Source organism: Myxocyprinus asiaticus, chromosome 28 (assembly GCF_019703515.2).
Source record: "Myxocyprinus asiaticus isolate MX2 ecotype Aquarium Trade chromosome 28, UBuf_Myxa_2, whole genome shotgun sequence".
NCBI classification, from domain to species: Eukaryota; Metazoa; Chordata; class Actinopteri; order Cypriniformes; family Catostomidae; genus Myxocyprinus; species Myxocyprinus asiaticus.
In genome coordinates, this window is record NC_059371.1 from 41,234,418 (window position 1) to 41,249,163 (window position 14,746).

General features: G+C 39.7%; 1 protein-coding gene across 1 annotated transcript in view; it reads right to left on the minus strand.

Moving 5' to 3' along the window:
* Positions 1-5,937: 5,937 nt before the first annotated feature.
* LOC127418576 (zinc finger protein ZFP2-like) overlaps positions 5,938-14,746 on the minus strand; it is a 74,117-nt gene continuing 65,308 nt past the window's right edge. The window contains exon 5 of the mRNA XM_051659197.1: positions 5,938-13,744. Within this exon, the coding sequence (XP_051515157.1) occupies positions 12,495-13,744 (1,250 nt within the window). The 3' untranslated portion in view covers positions 5,938-12,494. The remainder of the gene's footprint in view (positions 13,745-14,746) is intronic.

The following is a 14,746-nucleotide window of genomic DNA, read 5'->3' on the forward strand; positions in this document are numbered from 1 at the left end:
AAGTAGTGAAGCTACAGTCAAGCTACTCTTTTGAAAAAGTAGTTAGCTACACTACAAGTTACTATCAAAAGTAGCTAGCTACATTGAAGCTACTTAATGAGGCAATATTTTTTTTTAATGTTACTATCAAACCAATAATATTAATAACAAAATTTACACTAATGACATTTATTAATTAATGTATTAATTAAATACATTTAATGTGTTTAAATATATTAAATTTATTTAATATATTTACAGTTAATAATGGCCATAAAATAAAATACAATAGTATAAAATGAAAACAAAAAAGATCAGACGCCATTAAAAAATCTTTATTATACTTCACACTTTTCAGTCCTGCTGTGGCCAAGTGTAGCCTACTTCCCTAAAGATCAAATTTTTATGACAAACTCTCCTTGGGCTGGCATTTTTTGTTCTTGTCACATAATATTTAGTGTGTATAATATGTGAATAAAGACTCAGGGCTTTCTCCCCTCACCTGTGTTCGTGCTCATTGTATTTTCTGACTTTTTTGCCATTGACATGCAAGTGCCAGCTTTACAGGTCACATACAGATGTTGCTCTACAAATATTTGTTCGTTTTGTTCAGGTCCAAAAAAAGTGGACGGATGGTCATTCTAGATTGTTGCATAATAATACATGCCATAAATTATTTCTTTTACCAATCATTTTATTTATTTTACATGAAAATAATAGTTAATTAAATGCTAAGAAATTGAGAAATCAAATAGTTCTGCATGATAGTAATTGTTATAATAATATATACTGTATATTTATAAATATTATAATAATAATTAACTCGCTGCTCCCAATAACGCACAGATGATGAGAAGCGAAATAAACATATTTAGAACAGAAACAAAATATGCTGTTCTGTGATCTATTAAGAACAATGTGTCTGAAGCATTCGTTTCATACAAGAATAAAATGGTGTTCGTTCATCGTTTTCAGATTTACCTGCCCCTGTACGTCTTGTAAAGGTAAACAAACTGTGGTTGCTCACTTTACATAACCATCAGACAATCTCTTCTTATCCAAGTGAGCTGTAATGAGCTCTCAGTAGATGCCAGTAATTCACTATTTTTGTTTGTGATCTGCCATTACAAAAGAAGACAATGACGCTGCCTGATCTGATCAGCAGACAGAAATATGCTGCCAGATCGTCTGACGTTTTGCCGGTAAAAGTTTGGCTTCTACGCAACAAGGAAGGCTATTAGTTATAATCTGACCAACATTATGTAGCGTTTGGTCACGCTACACCGCTACTTGCTGGAAAAAGTAGTTCGCTACTATAAAAGCTACTCTGTTTTAAAAGCAGCTGAGCTACTGTCAAGCTACTGAAAAATTTAGTTAAGTTAGTAGCATCACTACATGAATCAAGTTCTGTTCTTTTTGTTGTGTTGTTTGTACAACTGGTAAAGTTAATCCTGTTCAGTTGCAGCAGTAAAGTCAGAATGTTAAATGATGTCTTGCAAGTTCAATAAATACAATTCAATTTGTTCAAAATGCAGCAGCCAGAGTGCTAACTAGAACCAAGATATATGATCATATCAGCCCTATTTTATTGTCGTTACATTGGCTACCAGTTAAATTTCGTATTAACTTTAAAATCCTGTCTCCGCAGTACTTAAGTGACCTTCTACCACATTATATTCCATCCCGTTCATTATGATCGCAAAATTCTGGCCAATTAATAGTTCCTAGAATATCAAAATCCACAAAAGGAGGTAGATCCTTTTCCTATTTGGCTCCTAAACTATGGAATAGTCTCCCTAGCACTGTTCAGGATGCAGACACACTCAGTTTAAGTCTAGACTAAATAATCATCTATTTAGCCAGGCATACACCTAATTTATCCATCAACTCACAATTATGCTGCATTAGTTCGGTCTGCCGGAACCAGAAACATATCTCATAATCTATAACTCTGCAATAAATTGAATGGCATATACGCTAATATTATTATTTTTGTTTCCCTCTCTCAACCTCGGAATTCATATCCCGAGGTTACCAGAGCCGGCCAGATCCAGCTCCGTTCCTGCTTTGTGTTGGACTCCAAATCAAATCAAATAAAATTAAATCAAATCAAAATCAAATCACTTTATTGTCACTTAACCATATACACAAGTGCAACAGTGGGCGAAAATCTTGGGTGCAGTTCCGAGCAACATAGCAGTCATGACAGTGATGAGACATATACCAATTTAAAATAAACATCAGATTTACACAACACAATTTACATATCTAATATACACATAATTACACAACACAATATACAATAATAATATACAATTTACAGTATACAATACACACAATATAGAATACACAATATACAATAAAAATAGTATATATAATATACAGTAAGTTGTATTGTGCTGTATTGACATTCAGGCTGTCGGCTGATAGTCAGTTGCCAGTATTGTTAAGAGAGAATATAATTTATGATAGTCCAGTGTAAGATAATAAGATTAATAAAGTGCAGTGCTGATGTATATTGATCATGAGAGATCAAGAGTTCAAAAGTCTGATTGCTTGGGGGAAGAAGCTGTCATGGAGTCGGCTAGTGCAGGTCCTGATGATGCGATACCGCCTGCCTGATGGTAGCAGTGAGAGCAGCCCATGGCTCGGGTGGCTGGAGTCTCTGATGATCCTCCGAGCTTTTTTCACACATCGCCTGGTATAAATGTCCTGGAAGGAGGGAAGCTCACCTCCGATTATGTGTCTGGCAGTTCGCACCACACTTTGCAGGGCTTTGCGGTTGAGGGTGGTGCTGTTGCCATACCAGGCAGTGATGCAGCCAGTCAGGATGCTTTCTACAGTGCTGGTGTAGAACCGTGTGAGGATGTGGTGGTTCATTCCAAACTACCTCAGCCGTTTCAGGAAGAAGAGGCGCTGGTGAACCTTCTTCACAATGGCCTCAGTGTGGACGGACCATGTGAGTTCCTCAGTGATGTGGACACAGAGGAACTTGAAGCTGCTGACTCTCTCCACCGGTGCTCCATTGATGGTGATGGAGCTGTGTTCTCTGTCTTTTCTCCTGAAGTCCACCACATGCTCCTTGGTCTTACTGACATTGAGGGAGAGGCTGTGCTTCTGACACCAGTGTGTCTGAGTGTGCATCTCCTCTCTGTTTCATCATTGTCAGTGATCAGACCTACCACCATCGTATCATCAGCAAACTTAATGATGGCATTGGAACTGTGTTTTGCCACACAGTCATGTGTGTACAGGGAATACAGGAGTAGGCTTAGAAAACAGCCCTGCGGGGCTCCAGTGTTGAGGGTCAGTGATGAGGAGATGTTGCTGCCCATTTGAACCACCTGGCATCTGCTTGACAGGAAGTCCAGGATCCAGCTGCACAGCAAGCTGCTTAAGCCCAGAGCCCGGAGTTTCTCATCAAGCTTGGAGGGCACTATGGTGTTGAATGCTGAGCTGTAGTCTACAAACAGCATTCTCACATTTGTGTTCCTTTTTTCCAGGTGGGAGAGAGCAGTGTGTAGTGTAGATGCAATGGCATCATCAGTGGAGTGGTTGTTGTGGTATGCAAACTGCAGTGAGTCCAATGAAGTGGGCAGCACAGAGCAGATGTTATCTCTGATTAGTCTCTCAAAGCATTTGCTGATGATGGGGGTCAGAGCAACAGGATGCCAGTCATTTAAGCAAGTGATTTTGGATTGCTTTGGTACAGGCACAGTGGTGGACGTTTTAAAGCATGTGGGGACCACAGACAAGGAGAGGGAAAGGTTGAAAATGTCTGTAAAAACACCAGCCAGTTGGTTTGCGCATGCTCTGATGACGCGGCCCGGAATGCCGCCTGGACCCGCAGCTTTACGGATATTCACCCGTCGGAAGGATCGGGTTACATCCGCTACAGAGATGAAGAGTGAACTAACCTCTGTAGCTTCGGCCGCGAGAGCTCCCTCCGCGAGGGCGGTGTTATTTCCCTCAAAACTAGCATAAAAAGTATTAAGCTCATCCGGGAGAGAGGCAGCTGTGTGCATGGCAGAGTTTTTATTCCATTTGAAGTCTGTGATGATATTAATTCCCTGCCAAATGCTTCTAGAGTCAGTTTTGAACTGTCCTTCAATCTTGTCCCTGTACTGGCATTTGGCTATTCTGATAGTTTTGCGGAGGGCATAACTGGCTTGTTTATGCTCCTCCGTGTTCCCGGAATTAAAAGCAGAGGTCCGTGCATTAAGTGCCACACGGACATCGCTATTAATCCATGGTTTCTGGTTCGGGTAGATCTGTATAGTTTTGGTCAGTACAATGTCCTCTATGCACTTACTGATGAAACACGTTACGGTATCAGCGTAAACCTCGATGTCATCAGAGGCGGACCGGAACATCTCCCAGACCGCATGATCAAAACAGTCTTGTAGCACAGAATCTGATTGGTTCTACCAGCCCTGGATCGTTCTGAGGGCAGGTGCTTCCTGTTTCAGTTTCTGCCTATAAGCGGGCAGAAGCAGAATGGAAGAGTGGTCTGATTTGCCAAATGGTGGGTGGGGGAGGGATTTGTAGCCATCCCGGAAGGGAGAGTAGCAATGGTCCAAAATCCGGTCCCCTCGTGTGTTGAAACTGATGTGTTGGTAGTATTTCGGTGCGATTGATTTGAAATTGGCTTTGTTAAAGTCCCCAGTCACAATGAACGCGGCCTCAGGGTGCGTGGTTTCCTGCTCACTTATACACTACAGTTCCTTGAGTGCCCAGTCTGTGTCGGCTTGTGGCGGGATGTACACAGCTGTGATAATGACCGCTATGAATTCCCTCGGTAGCCAGAATGGTCGACACAGAAGCATGAGAAATTTCAGATCAGGAGAGCAGAAAGACTTGATAGAATGTACATTCCTCTAATCACACCATGATTTGTTGATCATAAAACATACACCACCACCTCTGCTTTTACCTGAGAGGTCTTTCGCTCTGTCCACTCAGTGCACGGAGAACCCTGTGGGTTTGATGGCCGAGTCTGGAATCTCTGCAGACATCCAAGGCAGATAATGCAGCAGTGCCTCGTCTCCCGTTGGAAAGAGATTCACGCTCTCAGCTCACAGAGCTTGTTGTCCAGAGACTGAACATTTGCCAGTTGAATACTTGGTAGCGGGGGTCGATTTGCGTGACGTCTTAGTCTGATGTGAACGCCTGCTCTCCTTCCCCTATTCCGGTTACGTTTCCGCAGCCGGGCGGCTCAGACAAAGGGATCCACTGGTGTGTTTGTAAACAGCGGGTCGGCACTGAGGAATTTAAAGTCCAGTTTTCGGTGTGCTATTGCAGAACCGATGTCCAAAAGTGTTTGTCTATCGTAGATGATAAGGCAGACAACATCCAAGACAAAAAACATAAGAATCGTAGACAAAACAAAAAAAAACTGCAATGTTGGGTCAGAGCTCGCAACGCAGCAGCCATACCCGGCACCATCTTGAGCATCTTTTCACTGCTATGTGTCATGAGTCATGATGACTAACTGCAGCTGGTGTCAGCCAGACATTACTTCAGTCTATTACGATGGACTTCAGAGGATGAACTGATGCCTACTCCAACCATAAGACATGGGATACTTCATATGCCACTGCCTGAACCTTGGTTTAGGATGGACTCCACTGAACCTCACTGAACTGACCTGCAGGTTGAACTGTGAAGCACCTCACTGATTTCTACCTGTATGACCTTGGCCTATTGATGAACTGCACTACACAAAATGGAATACATAGACTATAAATTAATTGCCAATAAAAGCCTTTAACAGCCAACTAACAAAGGACAATGCATCTATGTGAACTTCAGCAGTTAATCCAGGATGGACTTCAAAGACATTAGTCATTAACCTTACAGTTCATACAAAATCTTTTTTTTTTAACACTGACCCTCAACACTTATTTAGTTTACCCATTTTAAACTATGACTTGCACTGCACACAAATAACTAATATTGGCATTATATTCATGCAGTTTAGCCAGAGGGGAACTGGCCCCCACAGTGAGCCTGGTTTCTCCCAAAGTTATTTTTCTCCATTAACCAACATCTTATGGAGTTGTGTGTTCCTTGCCACAGTCACCTTCAGCTTGCTCACAGGGATTCTAAATACAATTATTATTTAATTTTATACACAATTTACAATCATATTTAATCAAACTACACAACATTTTCTGTTAAAGCATGATTTTATTTAAAGTTGCTTTGAAACGATGTGTGTTGTGAAAAGCGCTATACAAATAAAAATTACCTTACTTGGTAAACAACTATGTTTGTAATCTCATACATAGGTGGTCCTTTTTTATTCCAATAACCTTCGGTTTGAACGGTGGGTGTTCCAATGTTCCTCACGCTTCAATGATGTCATAGCATTATGGTATCACATCACATTTTTCCTCCATATCATGCAGCCCTAATTAATACCTTACCAACAAGGGCAATTTAAGTGTATTTGACTGTTCAGGCGCATATCTGAGTGTTTTCAGAGCACACAAGCATGTTCAGCACACACACATAAGCTGTCTGTCAGTCAAGTAATGCACAGCTATAACTAGATCTAGCCCTGTATTAGCAGTAGTATAAGTATTTTTCATTTAGCTTACCAATACATTTTTATTACATTTATTTATCCTTCAATCTTACTTTGTGAATTTATCATCATTCTCAATGCCTCAACTGACATGACCACACGCCCCCTGGGGAAGCACACCTCCCAGTTTGAAAACCATGGGTCAAAACCAATAAATCAGTCAAACTCTAATCCACATTGTGAGTTGTGGACAGGTAGCACTCTTTCAGTGTAAGAAAATCTTTTCAGTCAACAGCAAAGACAATGAAAAATTAATAAACACAGTAAATATAAATGCATCTCTTAGATGCTGCTCTTTTAGAAGAAATTACATCATTGGGATTATCAGAATTTCGAGCTATTTACTTGAAGCATTGTTCCTGAGGATGGACATCTCTCTGTGATTACTTTGCAAAAACACCTTTTCACACGAGTCTCGAGACTGCTTGCTACATTGAAGAGCAGTGGCATGGTTTCTCTCTAGTATGAATTTTATCATGTATTTTTAGTTGTTGTGACAGAGTAAAGCACTTTCCAGTGTGAGCACTTGTATGCTTTTTCTCCAGTATGGATTTTCTTGTGTGTTTTCAGATTTTCTAACTGAGTGAAACTCTTTTTACTGTGTGAGCACATGTATGGTTTCTCTCCAGTATGGATTCTGTCATTATGTTTAAAGTTATTCGCCCAAGTGAAAGTATTTTTACAATGCAAACACTTCTATGGTTTTTCTCCAGTATGAACTCTTTGGTGCTGTTTCAAGTTGACGGCTGTTGTATAAGTCTTCCCACACTCAAAGCACATATGAACCCCAACACCGGTATGCATTTTCTGGTGGTCTTTCAAATTGGACAGGTGTGCAAAACTCTTTACACAAAAAACAAACAAAAAAAAAAAAACACTTTTAAGGCCTCTCATTTGTGTGGAGTTTCAGATTATTTTTTAGGTATGCTGCAAGAACAAATGTTTTACCACACCGATCACATTCAGATGGCCTTACTCCAGAGTGAGAGTGGAGATGATTCTTGAAATGGTTTACATATGCATAACATCTCCCACACTGATGGCATGAGAAAGGCTTCTCTCCAGTATGGATTCTTTTGTGCACTTTAAGAGATTATTTTTGTTTGAAACTCTTTCCACACTGATGGCATGTGTAAGGTCTCTCTACAGTGTGAACTCTCATGTGAATATTAAGTTAACATTTCCAAACTGAGAGCAGGTGAAAGATTTATTGGCTGCTCTTCTTTAATGCTTTTTTGGTGAGAAATTCTTTGCCTTCCTCCATTCAGTTCTTGACTTTCCTCCTGGACTTACACAGTCTACACAGATCTAAAAGATCTACACAGTAAATTTACAAAACTTCAAGAGAGACACATGTAAAAAGAATTTAAATTGAGCCCTATTTTAATGGCATAACATATAATTTTATGTTCAGCATTTATTTGTGATTTTTGCTGTGCAATAGGTATGTATAACATAAATTCTGGCTGTTTACTCCATTTTCTGAATATATGTATCCATTTATACCAATTATTGTATAAATGGATACATTTATACAATACGAGAAAATATATATCATTAATAATCACATACCACGTTTTTAATATAACTACAATAATAATAGGCTAAATAAATTGACAACGTCTGATGTTTTCAAACAGAGAACAAATAAACGAGTCTACCAACATTGCATGAATGTAATCTTCCATTTTAAACCACAGTTGTAAAAGGTTTAGGTGTTGTTTAATAGGATCAAGGCAAATAGTTAATTGGAGTAAGTAAATATTCTCAGGAATGTAAAAAATAAATAAATAAATAATACATTGCTGCAATTACAGAATACATCCCAAACGGCATCAGAATTATTAATGTTTTGTTGGTCTCTAGATTATAGCAGCTGACTAATAAAATACCTGCAGACAGAGCTGACATGTATTGTTTTACAGTGAGCAGCGTGTCTGCATTCTATCTGGCAGCAAATGCCATATAAATCTTATCAATTCTCTCATTGTCATCTGGCACAAAACAATTTCATGTTTATTGTGACACCAGTATTTTGCCCCATGAATGTCCCATGAAAATTTTACATGAACAGTGTAGTGAGATTTAATTTCCACAGAGCTGTAATCATGTAGATCAGTGAAACTGGTTTTGCTTTGGAATCCAGATTTTACATTGGACATCAAGTGGTGACCCACCATAATAAAAAAACGTAACCTGTATTAGTTTTGTTCAATGGTTTTCAAGTATAAGGGGATGAATTAAGTATACTATTTTTGTTGCTGATGTCAACAACAAAAGATACAGGTATTTTTCTCTCCCCCTTTTAAAAATTGAAGAGCCTACTTATTTATATGAGCCCATTATATTAATTATCCTGTTTATTTTCAAATTTCAAACATCATTCAAACAGAATATATATTACACAGAAGGAAAACGTAATAATTAACTAAACTTGGGGTCCTGGGTACCACAGCAAGTAAAGACGCAGACTACCACACCTGGAGTCACAAGTTCGAATCCAGGGCATGCTGAGTGACTCCAGTCAGGCATCCTAAGCAACCAATTGGCCCAGGGGCTAGGGTGGGTAGTGTCACATTGGGATAACCTCCTCCTGGTTGCTATAATGTGGTTCTCGCTCTCGGTGGGGCATGTGGGAGTTGTGCGTGGATGCCGCGGAGAATAGCGTGAGCCTCCACACGCACTAGGTCTCCGCAGTAACGCGCTCAAGCCACGTGATAAAATGCATGGATTGACAGTCTCAGACGCGGAGGCAACTGAGATTCGACCTCCACCACCTGGATTGAGGTGAGTCACTACGCCACCACGAGGACTTAGAATGCATTAGGAATTGGGCATGCCAAATTGGGGTGAAAATGAAAAATAAATCAATAAAAAAAAATTGCTAAACTTAAATGACATATGCACAGGTAAGACCATGGATGGCTCTTCATTACTGTGGTTAGGTCAGTGTAGCTAGTCTTAAATAATAAATTATGGTATTTATGAAGTGGTTAGTGGTTCTCTCTCTCAATGGGGCGTGTGGTAAGTTGCGCATTACAGACATTACAGCTGATTTTCTGTAAAGCTGCTTTGGAACAATGTGTATTGGGAAATGCACAACAAATTATATAAATAAAAATTATTTGACTTTTATATTACAATGTTTTTTTCTACTTTGGCAACAAAATATCAATGTTCTCTCTTTGCACTGTCAAACAAACAAGCAATAGCCAGTGCTTAAATATTTTACCAATCACAAATTAGCATAAATAATTCAGATTTAAAAATAATGGCCAGCATTATCCAATCCCTGCCAACCATGTTAAAATAAAATGTACCATTATAAATTCAAATGGCTGGAAGTGAACATTTTTAGTAAAAAAAAAAGTTTTAAATATTGACCTATTTCTTACACCCCTAGATGTGAGGAGGAGTGGGGGCATGGCCGGGCCGAGAGGATTCACGCCCGGCGCTAAGTTGTCCAATCAGTGGGAGAGAGACAAAAGGAGGAGCTGGGGATGCAAGAAAGAGACAGAGAGAGAGAGAGAGAGAGAGAGAGATGCATGCAGCAGTGTTTTGTGTGTGCACTTTTATGTTTCAGTTCAGTGTTTTATGTTGAATTTAAAAAAATTTGATTGTAAATCTGCTTCCTCCTTTCCCGAACTGCCACACTGGTGCCGAAACCCGGGACTGGAGGAAGACGTGCCGTCAGAGAGCCACTGATGGAGGATCGCGATGCCGAGGAGAGGTGTGGTTTGATGGTACCGGAGCAGTCCGCCAGGAGATGGAGGAGCGGCTGCCATCCGCCAGGAAGCGGAGGAGCCGTTGCCGTCCACCAGAGGACTGAGGAGTTGCTGCCATCCACCAGGAGGCAGAATCCAGTTCCATCGCCCGGCGTCATGAAGCATCGCTGGACAGCTAGCTGAGGACCGAATGGCGGCATGGTCGGAAACCAGAGTTTTTTCTTTTCTCTCTTTCTCTCTCTGTATCTCCCACTATCTTTCTCTCTCCCTTTCCCTCCCATTGTCCTACCCAGGTATCCAGGAGGCAGGGAAGACCAGCCGGTGATGGAATGGCCAAAGGAGAAACTCGACCCCTCCAGGAAGGGGGGGGGTGTAAGTCAGTCCGGAGAGCTGAAGAGTTCAGTCATATCAGTAACCTTATAAAAGCACTTTTATTCTAAATGGGGTGGGGGCTCCTCGTGGGGGCAGTAATGTTAGCATCACATGATATTATGATATTATCTCATTAACCGCCCTGTTATTGGACTCTTTTCACTCATGGATTAAAATAATCCTGGTTTACTGTGTATAGTGAATTTCTACAATGGCCTTGGTAAATGAAAACTACTGTTTGAATGATGCAGCATCCAGGCCACTAAGTGTCAGCGTAAGCCTCATTATACTTCAAAAACATACTGAGTGCACCTTTAAGAAAACTTTAAGAAAGCACTTTTTTTGGTTTGCCAGCATCTTCTGCACAATTAAGTTCTTCCCAACAGTGGCTATATGTTGCCGACATCCATTTTTTGATTGAGGGACTCCATCAAAATACACAACGATTACAAAAGGTGCAAACATTCATTGATGCTCAAGAAGGCAACACACTACAGTGCATAGAGATGATCACTTTGAATTAAACACCCTGTGCTGTTGCTCTTCTTCTCTGCTTTGCGTTGCATTCAACTTCTGGGTTAAATATACGTTGTGCGGCACCTCTGTTTCTTTTCAGAATATGCCAATAATGTCCAGGCCAATTGTGGTCCGATTGATGTGTAGCGTCATATTTAATTTTTAACAGGAATGAAAAGGAGGCTGTGAGGGATAGACATACCATCTCTTCAATGGCATGCACAGTATGAAGCTGTATAAACCTCCAAGATCCCATCTGATCTTCCACAACTCATGTTGTCTTGAGTTTCTGGTCTACTGTTTGTCTTTGAAAGTAATTTTTTCAACATTTTGTTCACGGAGCAATCCTTATAACTTTAAACTGCAGTACAGCTCATTGAAGAGACTGTATGCTTATCACTCACAGCTTCACTATAATGCCCGTCAAAAATCAAAGATGGCGCTGCTGTGAATAAGGTCTATACATGCTCGACAGGGCAAAGCTACAATCACATTATCTAGGTCTGTTACATTCAATTTTGCAAAAAACGTACTTGTTCACTTTATGTCTGACTAACGCATTCACATGACATTTAAAAAAATATATATTATTGCTTTAGTCTGACTGAAATCAAACTTTTAAAATGCATGTAACAAACTGTGACAAATACAACACGAAAAAAAGATGCAGCTGAAATGTAATCTGAGCACAACTGTAGCATTCAGATCAGAATTCTATTTATTTTATTAAACTGAGTTTCAGATGTTCATGTTCTTCTGTAGAAGATCCATGAAGTTCTTGTGCTTGTATATATGTTTGCTTTTTCAAATAATCTGACTGGATGGTTATTTCCTTTTAAAGTCGCACATAAGAGCACAGTTTAACTGACTGACACTGCTGACAGAGATGCATTCAGGACAGATTAGCATTTCACACCTCAATGCGATGTGGTCATATGCATTTTCACTACCTCCGTATGTGTTTTCAGTGATTCGATAACTAAATGTTCTGGACCCCGTTTCCACCTGTATTTAGTGCAGACCACCTGTGATCGGATCACCATCTTAATATCAGGTGGAATTGTGTCATTAATACAATTTTGAACAAGGCCAAACTTCACCACAACAGGTGATTTAAGCAAATGACTCTTCTTAGATGATGCTGCCCTTTTGGAAAAAATTCCATCTTTTGGATTATCTGAATTTTCAACTATTTACTTGAAGCATTGTAACGGAAGAAGGACTTCTCTCTGTGATTACATTGGGCAACACCTTTTCATATGAGAAACTACATGACTTGCTGTGCTGAAACTCCTCCCAGACGAAGAGCACTTTTATGGTTTCTCTCCAGTATGAATTCTCTCATGTCTTTTTAGGTGTTGTGACAGAGTGAAATGCTTTCCACAGTCTGAGCACTTGTATGGTTTCTCTCCAGTATGGATTCTCTTGTGTGTTTTCAAGCTTTCTGACTGAGTGAAACTCTTTCCACAGTGTGAGCACTTGTATGGTTTCTCTCCAGTATGGATTCTCTCGTGTGTTTTCAGGTTTTGTGACTGAGCGAAACTCTTGTCACAGTGTGAACACTTGTAAGGTTTCTCTCCAGTATGAATTATCTCGTGTTTTTTCAGGTTGTATGACTGAGCGAAACTCTTTCCACAGCGAGAGCACTTGTAAGGTTTCTCTCCAGTATGAATTCTCTCGTGTTTTTTCAGGTCTTGTGACTGAGCGAAACTCTTTCCACAGTGTGAGCACTTGTAAGGTTTCTCTCCAGTATGAATTCTCTTGTGTGTTTTCAGGTTTTGTGACTGAGTGAAACACTTTCCACAGTGTAAGCACTTGTAAGGTTTCTCTCCAGTATGAATTCTCTCGTGTGTTTTCAGGCTTTGTAACAGAGTGAAACCATTTCCACAGTGTGAGCACTTGTAAACTTTCTCTCCAGTATGGATTCTCTCGTGTGTTTTCAAGTTTTCTGACTGAGTGAAACTCTTTTCACAGTGTGAACACTTGTAAAGTTTTTCTCCAGTATGAATTCTTTGGTGCTTGTTCAAGTTGCCGGCTGTTGTAAAGGTCTTCCCACATGCAAAGCACATTGGAGCACCCATGCCTTTATGTATTTTCTGGTGTTCTTTAAAATAGGACAGGCATGCAAAACTCTTTCCACAAAAAGAACACTTGTAAGACTTCTCATTTGTGTGAGTTTTCAGGTGTGTTTTTAGGTATGTTGCCACAACAAATGTTTTACCACACTGATCACATTCAAATGGTTTTTCCAAGCAGAGATGATCTTTGAGATAGCCTGCACATGAAAAACTTTTCCCACACTGATGGCACAAGTAAGGCTTCTCTCCAGTATGAACTTTCATGTGGACATTAAGATCTCTTTTATATGTGAAACTCTTTCCACATTGAGAGCAGGTGAAAGTATTTTTTGATGCTCTTCTTTGAGACTTTAGTGAGAAATTCTTCTTAGTCTCTAAGTCACTCAAAGATTTTTCTCCAGTTATTAAATCATGATGTTTCTGATACTGAAGTTTCTCCTCAACTTTATTCAGCTCTTGATGTTCCTCTTTCACTTCCATCAGCTCTACAATGAACACAGTAAATTGACAAAAATAAATTCAAGAGGAAGAAATGTGAAGAACCCCCCCCCCCCCAATTTAAATGGCAGAACACAACAAATATCCATTATAGCTATGTTCAGACACACGCAGCTGAATGTGTCCCAAATCAGAATTTCATATTTTTAAAGATTGTTCACACAAGATTTTAAATTTAGCCCATATCAGACACTAGTCTGAACAGCCGACGCTCGTTAACTTCCCGCATGTGTATAACACTCCCTGAGCACGTGTATAACAAACACAGACATGTTCATTATTTTAATATGTATGATTAAATTAACTTTTTATTTCAGATTTCCATTTACTTGCTTGCATTCGCATTTTGATACAGTTTGAGAAATACAGAAACTGTTTTCTGCACGGGTGACATGAGCAAAGAGCTGTGTTACATAGGCTAAATTTACCTCTGCATGTTTTCATGCACATATTTTACTATGTGAAATTCAAATGAACCACTGAACCCAACTGTTGAAGCCTAAAGTTTTATTTTGTTAAAAAGGAACTGCATGTATCAACTAGTAAAGATATGTAGTTTTAAACCATAACAGGCATATTATGTGGCAAATCAAGCGAGCAAGTGATGAATGTTCCATTAGATATATGTAAAAATCATAATCCTGGCTCCTCACACTGAAGGCACATCGGAAAAAAATCAGATACGTATCAAATAGAGGTCGACCGATATATTTGTGCGTTTTCTACTACACCGATAGTTTTTCCCTATTGTGTCCGGTACTGGAGCAGCTGGGAAGGGTCCACTGTCGTTATACAGTATGAGAACGACCTCTAGAGGTGAAATAAAAACTTCACTGACGCCTTTTGGTGTTTGTTTTGACACGTGAGATTACACTCTGCATGGAGCGGAACACTTCAAATGCGGATTTAAAACATCAATAATGAAAAGGTACATATACAGTACACTACAGTACATGTTTTCATATCATTATAAAGTAATTCATTTGTTG